The 14,082-nt window shown below is 43.5% G+C and overlaps 1 protein-coding gene across 9 annotated transcripts in view; it reads right to left on the reverse strand.

The window, feature by feature from the left end:
- Window positions 1-14,082, reverse strand: part of KCNMA1 (potassium calcium-activated channel subfamily M alpha 1) — a 1,011,367-nt gene that overhangs the window by 211,958 nt on the left and 785,327 nt on the right. For all 9 annotated transcript variants that reach the window (XM_059729759.1, XM_059729758.1, XM_059729760.1 and 6 more), the window contains one exon: window positions 308-384. In XM_059729759.1, coding sequence (XP_059585742.1) covers window positions 308-384 — 77 coding nt within the window. The remainder of the gene's footprint in view (window positions 1-307; window positions 385-14,082) is intronic.

Below are 14,082 nucleotides of genomic sequence, written 5' to 3' on the forward strand. Positions count from 1 at the left end.
ACACTCAGATTCAGTTTTATTTAAAATTTTCCATTTTGCTAACTTTGGACTTAAACAGTCTTTTTTTAAAATGATGTAGCTGTAAGTGAGCAGTGTGAATTTTTTAATACATATTCAACATGAGAATAACAAATGACATTTATTAATTGTATTACTATGTATTTATTTCCTAGTTTTTCTGCATCATTATGTAAAACATAAATGCATTTAAAGAGATTCCTTAAGGCTGAGAGGTTCATGGAGTTGGGGGATGAAGGGGAGGAATATAGTGGGAGAAAAAGGAGAGAGAAAAAGAAATATTACTTACGCCGTTTGCAACCACATTTTTTTATCCTTTTGGGATCTGTGATGTCATCATGACAGGCCTTGCAGTAAAAAAATGCCCTAGAGAGACAGAATGGAAAAACTGACACATTTCCTAATCCACACAAATGAAATTAGTCCTACTTTCCTCCTGCTGGAGTGCCAAATTAATGAAACATGCCAGTACTAATTTTCTTTAATCTTTGGAAAGGTTTAGACATTTAAAGGAAAAAATATTTGCTACAAGACCATTTATTTCTAACACAAGACTCTAGAATTCAAGTTAGTGCTTCTTTTAATAAATTTATATTTGAAAAGTAATTGGGAGAAAGGATGATAAATATGACAAAGTGAATCAGATCATGTGCCTTTCATCTTTGAAAGTGGCATCCAGTCAGTGACTTTCATCATTAAACTATTGTTCTTGGCCTGAAAATTACTAATTAAGTTCCACTTGATTTCTGTAAAGGACACCTAAGGATTTATACCAAATTGTCATATAGTTGATCCTTAAACCAGGCCTTCATTATTGGGGATACAGATCAGATATTATGGTGGCTTAAACTGTTATCAATAACTTCATGTCTGCTATTAAACCTGAAAAAATGGAACTAGCATCATAAAAAGCAAGCTCAAAGCAAGACACAAACATGGAGAGTGACATCTTGGTTCAGTCATTAGTATTCAATTAATAAAAAGTTATACTAGACCTAGCAAAAACCCTAAAACAAAGAAATCTTAAATTATCCACAAGACAATTTATTAATCTTGCTAATTCAACTTTGTACTTGTTACTATGGTGTTAAGGGTCTGCCAACACAGATGAAGCATATGGAGTGCAGGGGACGTAAGAAAGAACAAATGTGCAATAAAACTTTTGCATATTGTTAAACTAAAATTATGTTTTAATAAACAAGTGTAAAGCTGCCCACAGGGGATTTCAAGTCAACATGTCATATAATATTGCTGTGACACATGCACATTCCATGAAGATGACACAGCTGGCCTCTGATTGAGCCTGCATGGCCTGGTATAATGTAGAACTATTTTTGCCAGTGTGATAATCTGGGTCACACCAGCAGGTCAGCGCCTGACAAAGTCTTCCTGTCACGTGCCTTCCCAGGTTCCTTCCTACAAATTCAGGCTGGAAAAATTGCAGGATGAATCAGGCCCAGACCTTCTGGCTTTGTGAGCAACACTGATCCTGAACTGGAGGTGGGTTGAAAGCTACTGGGATAGGATATAATACAGGATATTTTCTTATAAAATATAATGTATATAATGGGATGAAATATGACCTTGCTCTAGTGTAACTAAAAGAACTAATTTTATATTAATATTAGATAAAGTATCAAAGCAAAAATTATGTTTCACACTATCCAAAGGCATGAGGCAGCAACATAGGTAGCAAAATACTCATCTGGCTCAAAGGCAAGCATAGCCCATCCTTCAAATGATTATTCCAGAATAACAAGGTGGTGTTTAAGGGTGAAGCTATATGTTAGACCATACTAAGGGTCCTTAAAACACAAGTATCCACATGTTAAAGCTTTTTAACTCATGCTAAGTGCCCTCTGAGCATCTCAAAGTTACACTGCTTCAGGCAAGCATTAACTGTGGCCCGTGCTACTTATCTCATGTTAGGGTAACATCAGTCTACTCCACAGAGATAAAATAAGCAATTTACAGTTTTCCAGCATCCCAGGACACACTGCTTCTATTCCCCCCCAGCCCTCAGAGGCAGGGAGAAAACACAGGACTCTTGGCTCTTAGCCAAGCCCCTGCTTACCAGCCCTTTAGTGGCAAGTCAAAGATATGCAGGCAAGAAATGGTATTAACCCATAACATGTAACATGCAACTGCTTATAACATATTTTAACTTTAACACAGATTTAGTGTGGTGTTTGTTTAATGTGTAATTTTACCCTAACACTAAATGCAATGGTGACCACATCCTCCAGGGGTATTTCTGAATATTCCCTGGAATTCCTCTGCAAATGGCTACATGAATGCGGGTGCTGTTATCCTCCTTGTACAACTGGAAGAAATTAATCTGGGAGAATTCAAGTGGCTTGTAAAGTACTCAAAAGAAAGACAGAAAGCCAGGCAAGAAAAAAAAATCAGAAATAGGGGACAGGTTTCCAGCTACTCCAGTTGCTTAACTGCCAGGCAACATGGAGTCAATGGATATTTTCCTGGACAATCCTCTTGGTTTTTTTAATGTATGGGGAATGAGACAATGTCTGAAGGTCTCAGACAACACTGTCAACATTTGTCTGCTTGTCTATAGTTGATCCAAATCTCTTTTGTTTATAAAACTAGGCTGGAAGCCCTGTCACAGCCAGTTCTCTCTACTTCCTACTATTAGCCGGAGTGAACTGAAAGAGTTTAAATTAGAACCCACAAATACAGGAGAACTGGGGTAGATGCGGAGAGAAAGGGGGCAGGGAAGAAAAACGAATTATTTTTTGACCTCCAAAGTAAGTTAATTCTGAGTTTTGCATTGAAGCTTAGGTAGATATTGAAGCTTAAGTAGATATTGCAATTTTAACTGTAAAACATGCCATCGTTATAAGGAGTTCCAAGTCTATGTAGACCTCTACATCCCTTTCTGTCCATTTGGTTCACATTCATTTTGATTCTCTTATGCACCTGGACAAGTGGTATAATGAAATCTATTGCAACAGGAAATCTATTGAAATGGAAGAATGTTCAGGGGCGTTAGAGAGTGTCGCAGGGCACTGAAGTGCCCTGCTCCTAAAGAGGGGAAACTGCTAGAGAAAGAGCCCTAGCAGTGAATAAGGAGCCCAGCTGTTGGTTGCCAGGGCAACTGGAACCAGTAAGCAATCACACCTGCCAGTGGTCAGCTGACTGAAAGGGGCAGGGCCTGGCTCCTTTATAAACCATAAGAGCTGAGGCCACAGGCAGTTCCCTGCCAGCAGCCCAGGAGGAGGGAGCTCTCGGCTGTGGAAGAGAAGAGAAGCTGATGAAGGAGTAGTGTCTGACGGCTGTGAGATGAAGAATCTCCGGTAGGCTTGAACATGGTTATAGCTGGGCGGCTTCAGTTTAAGTTATAGCTGAAGGGCTTGCATTTGTGTTGTTGTTGGTCATCGGTGTTTGGGTGAGGCTATCAGGGGATGGAGAAGGCCTCATAGGGGATTCACAGTAGTGTGGGAACCCCAGTGCCAGTGAGGGCGCAGCATTTGGGGTGCACAGACCCCAGCCCCAGAGAAGGGGGTAGCTTTACTGGTGAGACCCAGAGAAGAGGACGTTGCTAAGAAGCCCCAGTGCAGGTGTGGTGAGCCCCGGAGGAGGGCAGCATTACGGACAAGGGACGTGGATAGCCCGAGTGCCAGAGAGAGGGTGTAGACCCAGACCAAACAACGTCTGTTCCATCTGCAAGGCTTGGGGCGTGGTAAAGGGATGGTTGGAGCCACGCATAGCCCCTAAGGCTAAGGTGCCACTGAAGCACCCATTGTAGAGCGGGACCCACGAGGGGTCCGGGAAATCACGGGGTCTTAGGATCCATCGAGAAGTGACCAAGAGGGTGTAAAGGCAGCCTCCCTAATATATTGGAACATCAAAGATGTGGCGGGCAAGAATTTGAGGGTGGCCTGGGGCCAACTTGGCATGGGAAGGGGGCCTTGAGGAGATCACAGCCCTCCCACAGGATCCCGCTGTGACAGAGAGCATAAAAAGATCTAACTCAAATAATCCTGAATTTAATCCAGTTAATTCATACTTCTGAATTTAAACCCAGAGGGTGCATCTCCACCCCAAGGATTTATCCCTGCATGCCCAAACAATGCTTCTAGGAGTATAAGAGCATTGCTTGGGTATGCAGGAATTAAGTCAGGAAAGCCAACACACAACTGGAGTTGCAGCTAGCAAGGAATGCAAAGAGTAACAAGAAAGGTTTCTACAAGTATGTTGGCAGCAAGAGGAAGATTAGGGAAAGTGTGGGGCCCTTATTGAACAGTTTGGCCCCAGGAGTGGTGAGAGATGCATGGGTGCAAACCCGTCATGGCCCGGCACTCAAAGCCCCCCAGCAGCTGCGCAGCACTCTGCTGACCCCCAGAACAGCTGGAGGTAAGTGGGACCTGTGGTGGGAGGGACATAGCCCAGCTGCGGGGCAGCTGAATGGAGCTGAGGAGTGTCTTGCCCTGCCCCGGCTCCTACTTGGCCCAGCCCCCAAAGAAGAGAGAAGGGGGGGGGAGAGTGTACTTACCAGCTCCTCTCTGGTAGATCACATCCCCCAAAACCCTTGAGTAGGGCCCCTCTTGCCCAGGAGCAGTGCAGCGCCGGCTGTGGGCCCACTGTGCATGTGCATAGTTTAAAAGGGCCCACCAAAGGAGAAAAGCCACAGTTTGGCTGTGGGTGCAGTGAGAGACACATGGGTGCAAGCATGTCGTGCCCCCACACCCTAAAGCCCCCCACCGACCCCCAGCAGCCACAGAACACCCCACCAACCCAAATGACACAGCTTGGAGCAATCCCATCTGGGTCATGAGAGACTACAGAGCTCTGGGAGCGGGGCTTAGGAGGCACAGGTGGTCTTTTCCTCACTCCTCCTGGTTGTGGGTCATAGGCAGAGGAGGGAGAGACAGGTCAAGGTAGTCAACCAAAGACTGCGGTGCTGGTGTCATCGTGAAAGCTTTGGCTTCCACGATCACAGTTTACTCCTTGGTGAGAGAGGCAGTGGTCTGCCGGGCAGAGAGCCTCCACCTCACTCCACTGGGGAGGAGGCTCTTCCCAGCCAAACTGGCTGACCTGCTCCACCGGCCTTTAAACTAAGCCTGCCAGGGGACGGGGGGACTACCGCTACAGCAAGCCCACTGGGCAAGCCTTGTAAATCCAGCAGGCTAAGGCACTTAAGGGAACCCACCTCTACCCTAGCTCCCAAATGATCTGTAGTGAAGGCAGGGGCCCCCAATGAGACACTTACCTGCCTGTATACCAATGTCAAGAGTTTGGGGAATAAACAGGAGGAACTGGTCCTCCTGCTAAACCTGAATGACTACAACCTCATAGGGGAAACCTGGTGGGACTCCACCTATGACTGGGCCACAGGTATAGATGGCTATATCCTGTACAGGCAAGATCATACTGATAAAAGGGGTGGGAGTGTAGCTCTCTATGTCAAGGACAGATGCACGTCCCTGCAAATGGACATTGGCACCCAGGAAGGATGACTGGAGTCTCTCTGGGTTAAAATATGTGGGGAATGTGGCACAGGGGACATCATGGTAGGAGTCTACTACAGACCTCCTAACCAGAAACAAGAGCTGGACCAGGAATTCACCAGGGAACTGGCTGAAGCTGCATGCTTTCGGTGCATGGTTGTCATGGGAAGCTTTAACTACCCAGACATCTCATGTGAAGAGCACTCGGCCAAATCCAATCGGTCGCAAAGCTTCCTCACGTGCATGGATGAGCTCTACCTGACTCAAGAAGTCTATGGGCCAACAAGAGGTAAAGCATTGCTGGACCTGGTACTGGCCAAAAGAGATGACCTGGCCAGTGATCTAAGAATTGATGGAAAGCTGGGTGATAGTGACCATGAGCTGATCACCTTTACTATCCATAACAAAGCTAGCAAGTCAGTCGGCAATACAGAAGTCCTTGACTTCGGGAAAACTGACTTTGACAAGCTCAGGAAGCTCATTGTCAGGGCGCTAAGAGACCATGACTCAACAAGAAGAGGAGCCCAAGAGGAGTGGCTGCTCCTCAAGGAAGCGATCCTGACAGCACAAGGGATGGCCATCCCATCTCAGAGGAAGGGCAGCAAAAGGGCACAGCAGCCCCCTTGGCTCAGCAGGGAACTTGAGGACCTCCTACACCTCAAAAGAGACTAATAAAGGATGGAAGGCTGGAATTACCACAAATGAGGAGTACTCGGCATTGGCCTGTACCTGCAGGTAAAGATCAGAAAAGTCAAGGCTGCAACCAAGCTCCACCTGGCTTCACATATCAAGGATATAAAAACAAAAAGTCCTTTTTCAGATATGTAGGGAATCAGAAAAAAAGCAAGGGTAACATTGGACCCCTGCAGAACCAAATAGGACAGCTGATAACCAACACCCAGGAAAAATCCAATCTGCTTAATGGGTACTTTGCGTTGGTCTTTCATCAGTCCAATGGGACTGCCCTGCCTAGCAAGATGCGGGAGGCCAGGGTGAGGGCTTATTTGTACCCAGCATTGGTGTCGATCTAATAAAGGATCACCTTGAGAGGCTAGACACTTTCAAGTCGGCTGGTCCTGTCAGATTACACCCTAGAGTATTCAAGGAGCTGGCAGTTGTCATAGTCCAAACATTGGCAAAAATATTAAAAAAATCATGGTGCTCAGGTGAAGTACCTGAAGACTGGAAGAAGGCCAATGTGGTACCCATCTTCAAGAAAGGGCAGAAAGTAGATCCCAGGAATTACAGGCCAATCAGCTTGACCTCAATCCCCAGTAAAGTTCTGGAGAAAATTATCAAGGAGACCCTTCTGGATAAGCTGGCTGAGAGCAACATGCTGAGGAACAGCCAGCAAGGGTTTGTTGCGGGTAGGTCTTGCCTGACCAATCTCATCTCCTTCTATGACTAGGTAACATATCACCTGGACAAGGAAGAAGAGATTGACGTCATATATCTGGATTTTAAAAGAGCCATTGATCTGGTGTTCCATGATCTCCTCACAGATAAATTGGCCAACTGTGGCCTCAGCTATACCACAGTCCAATGGCTGGGAAACTGGCTCCGAGGTCAGACCCAGAGAATAGTGGTTGATAGTGGTGAATCATTATGGCACTCCATGACCAGTGGTGTCCCCCAAGGCTCTGTCCTTGGAACGGTTCTCTTTAACATCTTTATCAGCAATGTGGACTGAGCTAAGCCTTGCCCCAAGTCATTGGTGTCTTAAGCGCACAGACTAAGTTTGCCAATGATACTAAACTTTGGGGATAGTGTCCACACCTGAGGACAGGCTAGTCATCCAGGCTGACTTGGATAAACTTAGTAAGTGGGCGGATACAAACCTAATGATGTTCAATACCAAAATATGTAAGGTACTCCACCTCAGGGGGGAAAAAAAAACCTGCAGCATACTTATAGGCTCGGCAGTGCTATGCTTGCTAGCACCACTGCTAACAGAGACTTGGGGGTCATAACTGATCACAAGATGAGCATAAGCCATGAATGCAATGTCACAGCTGGTAAAGCAAACAAAACTCTGGTTTGCATCCATAGATGCTTCTCAAGTAAATCTCAGGATGTCATTTTTCCTCTGTACTTGGCCTTGGTGAAGCCGCAGCCGGCGTACTGCATCCAATTCTGGGCTCCAAAATTCAAGAAGGATGTTGAGAAGCTTGAGAGTCCAGAGGAGTATCACACGCATGATCAGAGGGCAAGAGAATAGGCCTTATGAAGAGAGGCTGAGAGCCATGGGACTCTTCAGCCTGGAAAAGCGCAGGCGCAGGGGGAACCTGGTGGCTGCTTATAAGTACATAAGGGGTATGCATCAGGACCTGGAAGAGCATCTGTTCACCAAAGCGCTCCAAGGAAAAACAAGGACCAATGATTATAAACTCCTCCAAAACCATTTTAGGTTGGACATAAGAAAAATTTTCTTTACTGTCCGAGCCCCCAAGGTCTGGAATAGACTCTCTCCAGAAGTGGTGCAGGCACCTACTCTGGACTCATTCAAGAAATGCTTGGATGCTTATCTTGCTGGAATCTTTTGACCTTGGTGACTTCCTGCCCCTGGGGCAGGGGGCTGGACTTGATTATCTTTGAAGTCTGTTCCAGCCCTACCATCTATGAAATCTATGAATGGGGGAGGCAGCCTTGTGACAGGATGCAGAAAAGGCTTAAATGCTCAATGCTTTTTTCACCTCAGTCTTCACAGGCAAGGTCAGCTCCCAGACTACTGCACTTAACAGCACAGTTTGGGGAGGAGGCGAGCCGCCAACAGTGGTGAAAGAACAGGTTAGGGACTATTTAGAAAAGCTGGACATATTCAAGTCCATGGGGCCGGATGGGATGCACCCAAGGATGCTGAGGAATTTGGCTGATGAGATTGCAGAGCCATTATCCATTATCTTTGAAAACTCATGGCTATCAGGAGAGGTCCAAGATGATTGGAGAAGGGCGCACACAGTGCCCAAATTTAAGAAAGAGAAAAAGGAAGATCCAGGGAACTACAGACCAGTCAGCCTCACCTCAGTCCTGGAAAAATCATGGAGCAGATCCTCAAGGAATCCCCTTCTAATCATTTGAAGGAGAAGAAGGTGATTGGGAACAGTCAGCATGGATTCACCAAAGGCACATCATGCCTGACCAACCTGATTGCGCTCAATGATGAGATGATTGGCTCTGTGGATGTGGGGAGACCAGTGGATGTGACACACCTTGATTTTAGCAAGGCTTTTGATACTGTCTCCCACAACATTCTCACAGGCAAGCTAAGGAAGTATGGGCTAGATGAATGGAGTGTAAGGTGGACAGAAAATTGATTGGAGCATCTGGCTCAGAGTGTAATAATCAATAGCTTAGTGTCTAGTTGGCAGCCAGCATTAAGTGGAGTGCCCCAGGGGTTGTTCCTGGGTTAGATTGTTTTCAATATCTTCATCAGTGACCTGGAAGATGGCATACAGTGCACCCTCACCAAGTGTGCAGATGACACCAAGCTGGGGGGGCGGAGGGGAAAGGAGGGGGGAGGAGTAGATACACTGGAGGGTAGGGCTAGGATTCAGAGTGACATAGACTAATTGCAGTATTAGGCCAAAAGAAATCTTATGAGGTCCAACAAGGAGAAGTACAAAGTCCTGCACTTGGGACAGAGCAATCTTGTGCACCAGTAAAGGACACGGGCTGGCTGACTAGGCAGCAGCTCTGCAGAAAGGGAGCTGGGAGTTACAGTGGACAATAAGCTGAATATGAGCTAGCAGTGTGCCCTTGTTGCAATGAAAGCTAAAAACATACTGGGCTGCATTGGTAAGAGTGTGGCCAGTGGTCAAGGGAAGTGATCATTCCTCTCTATTCAGCACCAGTGAGGCCACATCTGGAGTACTGCATTCAATTTTTGGGTCTCCCACTACAGAAAGGATGTGGACAAATTGGAGAGAGTCCAGCAGAGGGAAACAAAAATTGTGAGGGGGCTGGTGGACATCTCTTATGAGGAGAGGCTGGGGGAACTGGGCTTATTTAGTCTGGAAAAGAGGAGACTGAGAGGGGATTTAATAGCAGCCTTTCCAACTACCTGTAGGGAAGTCTGAAAGAGGATGGAGCTAGACAGAACAGTGTTGACAGATGACAGAACAAGGAGCAATGGTCTCGAGTTGCAGCAAGGGAAGTTTAGATTAGATATTAGGAAGAATTTTCTCAATAGGAGGGTAGTAAAACACTGGAACAGGATACCCAGAGAGGTGGTGGAAGCTCCATCCTTGAAGGTTTTCAAAAGTTGGCTAGACAAAGCTTTGGCTGGGATGATCTAGTTGGTACTGCTTTGAGCAGGGGGTTGGACTAGATGACCTCCAGAGGTCCCTTCCAACCCTCATTTTCTATGATTCTACACAAGATGTTTACCATGCAGTTGACTAATTAACTTGTGCAGTAAATCTCTCAGCATCTACACATGCACCCCTATTAGGGCACACAAAACTAATAACCTCTGCAGCAGGCTGCTACTTGTAAAATACGTAATATGCCCTGGAGTTTATTTCTACGCAGCACATGTGCATTAATTATACATGTAGATGCATCCAGGGAATTTGAACAACTTGCCTGGAGTAGAGGGACTAGCAACCAGAAGATTTGAAGTCTAATCTGGCTGTGAAGACAAGCTGAAAAATGCTTAGGATATAGATTCTAGGAAGATTTCTTTTCCTGTGTGTGCGATGTTAATTCTCTTTCTCTTGGGCAAACTTCATATGAAAGGATAAGTCTGGGCATTCAGACATTTTGATGAAGAACATTTTCTGTCAAGAAATTTTGCCTTCCTTCCAAAACAAGGAAAACAAAGCCAAACCAAAAATAAAACAAAGCTTTCAAAGCATGTGAAACCAGAGGAAATAAGTGAGAAATTCTGTTCTGGTTTTATGTATGTATGTATTTATTTATTTGCAGTTTGTCTGTGTTCATTTAATCTAGATTTAGATCACAACTGTGAACAGAGTACCTCCATTTAGCCCTGTTGCTTTAGAGGGATACTGCAGAAGGGCTGGTGTTCACCTGACCAGATTCCAATGTGAGACTTCTATCCAAGCATGTTTCATGCTTGCTACTACATGAGCAAGGTTGGAAGTAAGTGACCAACGGGATTTTTAATATGATACAAACATATTGATAAAAAAATTCAAACAAATTGATTTTCATAATGCCTTCTAAAATGTAAGTGGATAAAAAAAGATAAAGATATCACTCATAATGGTACTTATACAGTATAGTATTTTTAAATCAAGTTCTCTGCAACAAATCCTTAGTGTTTCATGCGCAGTGCTCTGTCCAATAATAAATGGACTCCACTTGAACTGAAAAATTAGATCTTTGAAGTGCTGTGTGCTAAGTACTGCTGCTTGCAGTCATAAGATGCACTGTGTGCTCCAAGCTATTGAGAAATTTTCCAAGCACATTGAGCTTCCTGATGTCACCCTCCAAATCATGCCTACTACAACTTGTGTTCTAATCTGTAGGAACCTACAAGTTATTACACTTAACATGAAGGCATGTAGTAGGAACCTATTCTGAAAAAATATAATTCTTCATTTTTAGCAAGAAAGGAAGTGCATTTATTGATATATACAGTAAATGCACTATATTAGTTTTACCATAAAGAAATTGACATTGTCTCTTAAAGCACATATCCCGTAAACATGAACACTTAATTTCAACTACAAGTACAGAACATATGTTTGAACTTAGGAAAGAAAATTCAGTTTTTGCTTCCCCAGAATCCTTTCTATTGCACTTCAGATCCCATTAAAATATTACCATTTGTCTGAAACCAAAGGCAAAGAATTCATGGAGGGGGATACAGTTTTGCTTCATTTTGGAACATTTTTCTGAGTCTGATTCATCAAGTTAAAAGGGTGAAATTGGCAATTTTCATAAATGACTTTGCTGGTTGAAGCACATCTGATAATGATCTGGTTTGCATAGAATAGCTAAGGAATGTGGGAAGAGAAGCAAGAAACATAAATATTTCTCAACAAAGGCTTCAAGAAAAGGCAAAAAGTTAGACATTCTGCTTCAACTTCCTGTTGTTGTGAACAGAAATATCGTATGCATGTTGATTAAATTTGTTCTAAACATATTTTCCGCATTCAAGTGCTGCCTTTTCAAAAATACCACGGAAGGGGTTTTTTTTTCTGTACAATTTCATTAACTTCAGTAGGGAGTGGTTCAGCTAAAATCACTTATAAATGTCCAGGTTAGCATTGTGGTCCTAGAACGTGAACAACTTAATGCAAAAGAAGAAGAGCAAGACAGACAGCAAAAACTACATGCCAGACAGGTAGACCAAATGAGGTAAGTGTTGCCAGTAAGTGTGTGGAGGTCACTGGTTAATAGGTTGAATATAGGCATTAAAGCTTGTTGTTCTCTATTCCTAGTTACCATTCAACAGAATTGAGTGTAAAACTAGCATCAGGGAGATTAAGAAGCAGACCACACCACTGAGCATTTGTTGGGATGATGTGCTTAAAAACAATTTTTGGCTCTTGGCATGTGCAATGCCAATGTAGTACTTTTCAAATATTAAACAATCTTCATATCTTCCTCTTAAGGTAACTCAGCCTTATGATGTCAGTTCTGCTGATAGGGAATACATTCACAGGTTCTAATTGTGTTCTCTCTGGCATGTGTATGAATTGAAATTCTATTAGGAGCCAACTGTCAGGAATAAGGTGAAGTGATGAGCTCTATCTTTGACCTTAGATCACTTGACTCTAAAACATTTATTTGGAAAACAATAGGTAAACCAACCTGGTTGGGGAATCATTAGTATGCATTTATCACTAAATTTGAAGTTGGAAAGAAATTTTCATTGACAAACTGGACTTAAGATAGAAGTGTATGTTGTCCTTAGAGTGGGACCAGCTGTGCTGGGATATTACCCAGCCCAGCTGATCTGCTTCACTGAGTGACACCGATATCACCCATTGTCCCACAGGGTTGGGCTTCTACTGCTCCTGGAGCTTCAGGGGCCCAATCCTGTGAGACATTTACATGGAACCAATTGAGGGCATGCCTCTGCAAATGGGGAAACCCCAGGGAACCTCATGACCCAATCTGCAAAGGGATGGCTCAAGTCAAGATATGGCAGCATGATATGCATACCTGGTGAACATTTGGGGTGCACCTCTACAAATGGGGGTCCTTGAAGCCCCATAAGAGCCTGCCCAGGATCTTTCCATTTGTAGTGATGTGCCATAAGTTGGGGCATGGCAGTGAGATATGTGAGCCCAGGAAATTCCATGCTGGAGGATTCCTTGGGTAAACCCCTGCAAGCAGGGAACTCAGAAAAGCAGGTGTACCCAGACCTTCAGGGGTCCAATCCTGCCTCCTTGGGAATACTCCTGCAGTGGAGTTCCCAGGGCACACAAAATCAGGTTCCTGAAACCCCAGGAATACTTGCCTGGGGTAGCTGGAAAGCACGGGCAGTTCTGGGCTGCCTGTACTCTCCTGCCATAAAGCAAACTGGTGTCTGCCACAAAAAATGTGGCACAGATTTATATTGCCTATTGTTTTGGCCACAATTTGGAGCATTTGTGGCATTAAAAGGGGCATGGAAGTCTATTTGCTGAGGCTTTGTTCCACTTTAAGAATTTTTTTATCAGAGCAGGTGTACTTTGGAAGTAAGTAGATGGAGATGGGGCTGAACTCAATGATTTGATTTGTTAATTTGGTTGGTTGTAGCTGAGATGCACAATTAATTAATTTACATCAGAGATTTAAATCATAAGTTGTAATCAAGATTTAACTTGGTGAGCAAGAAACCTTGATTTGAAACCATTGATTTTAATCTTATTCAGCAATTGTATCTTTTAATTACTTTCCTATCGAAGAGTTGATTTTAATTGATTGGTAACCATTAAAAGCATACTGATTTGCAACTACTGACATCTTTATAAAAACAGGTACACTGTTAATCAGGAAAATAGAATCTCTCTCTACAGATTTATTTAAGCAACTATGCATCTTAACATGCAATTATTCAGATTCTTTTTTTTTTTAATTTTTGTATTATATTAGAGAATGATGAATAGCATTTTTAATTTAGCAGACAAATCATTTAGGGTAAAACTTATGATTTGTATGAGGCTGCATTTAGCTGAAAACTAGAACTCAATTAAAATGCAAAAATAACGAACTCAATTACTAAATTGATTTGGCTTGAAACATAAGAAAACAGTATGGTTTATGTGTAAAACTAGCTGATTAATTAAACAAAAGAAGAATTATCTGTAGTCAACAAATTAAACTAATAGTTTGCAGTCGTCATGTCTTTCAAGATTTTAGAAATAATAGATCTCATCTTCTGATGCCTTTTTCTTATATATAAATTAAGAGAGGGAAGCTACTTTCCCTGGGTTTTGTCCTCTTGATCTCTTTCTCATTTTAATGAGCTAATCCACTTATCTGAAGTTGTTGAATAAACTGAAACCTGCAGAAATTGTTAATGCTGGGTTAGCTAGCTAGTCCAGTGGTTCTTGACCTTTTTAGACTTGAGGCACCCATCAGAAGATACCAGCTCTTAGCTTTCACTCTATTTTCACTATGGAAATAGAGCAATAAT

Source organism: Alligator mississippiensis, chromosome 6 (genome assembly GCF_030867095.1).
Source record: "Alligator mississippiensis isolate rAllMis1 chromosome 6, rAllMis1, whole genome shotgun sequence".
In the NCBI taxonomy this organism is placed as follows: domain Eukaryota; kingdom Metazoa; phylum Chordata; order Crocodylia; family Alligatoridae; genus Alligator; species Alligator mississippiensis.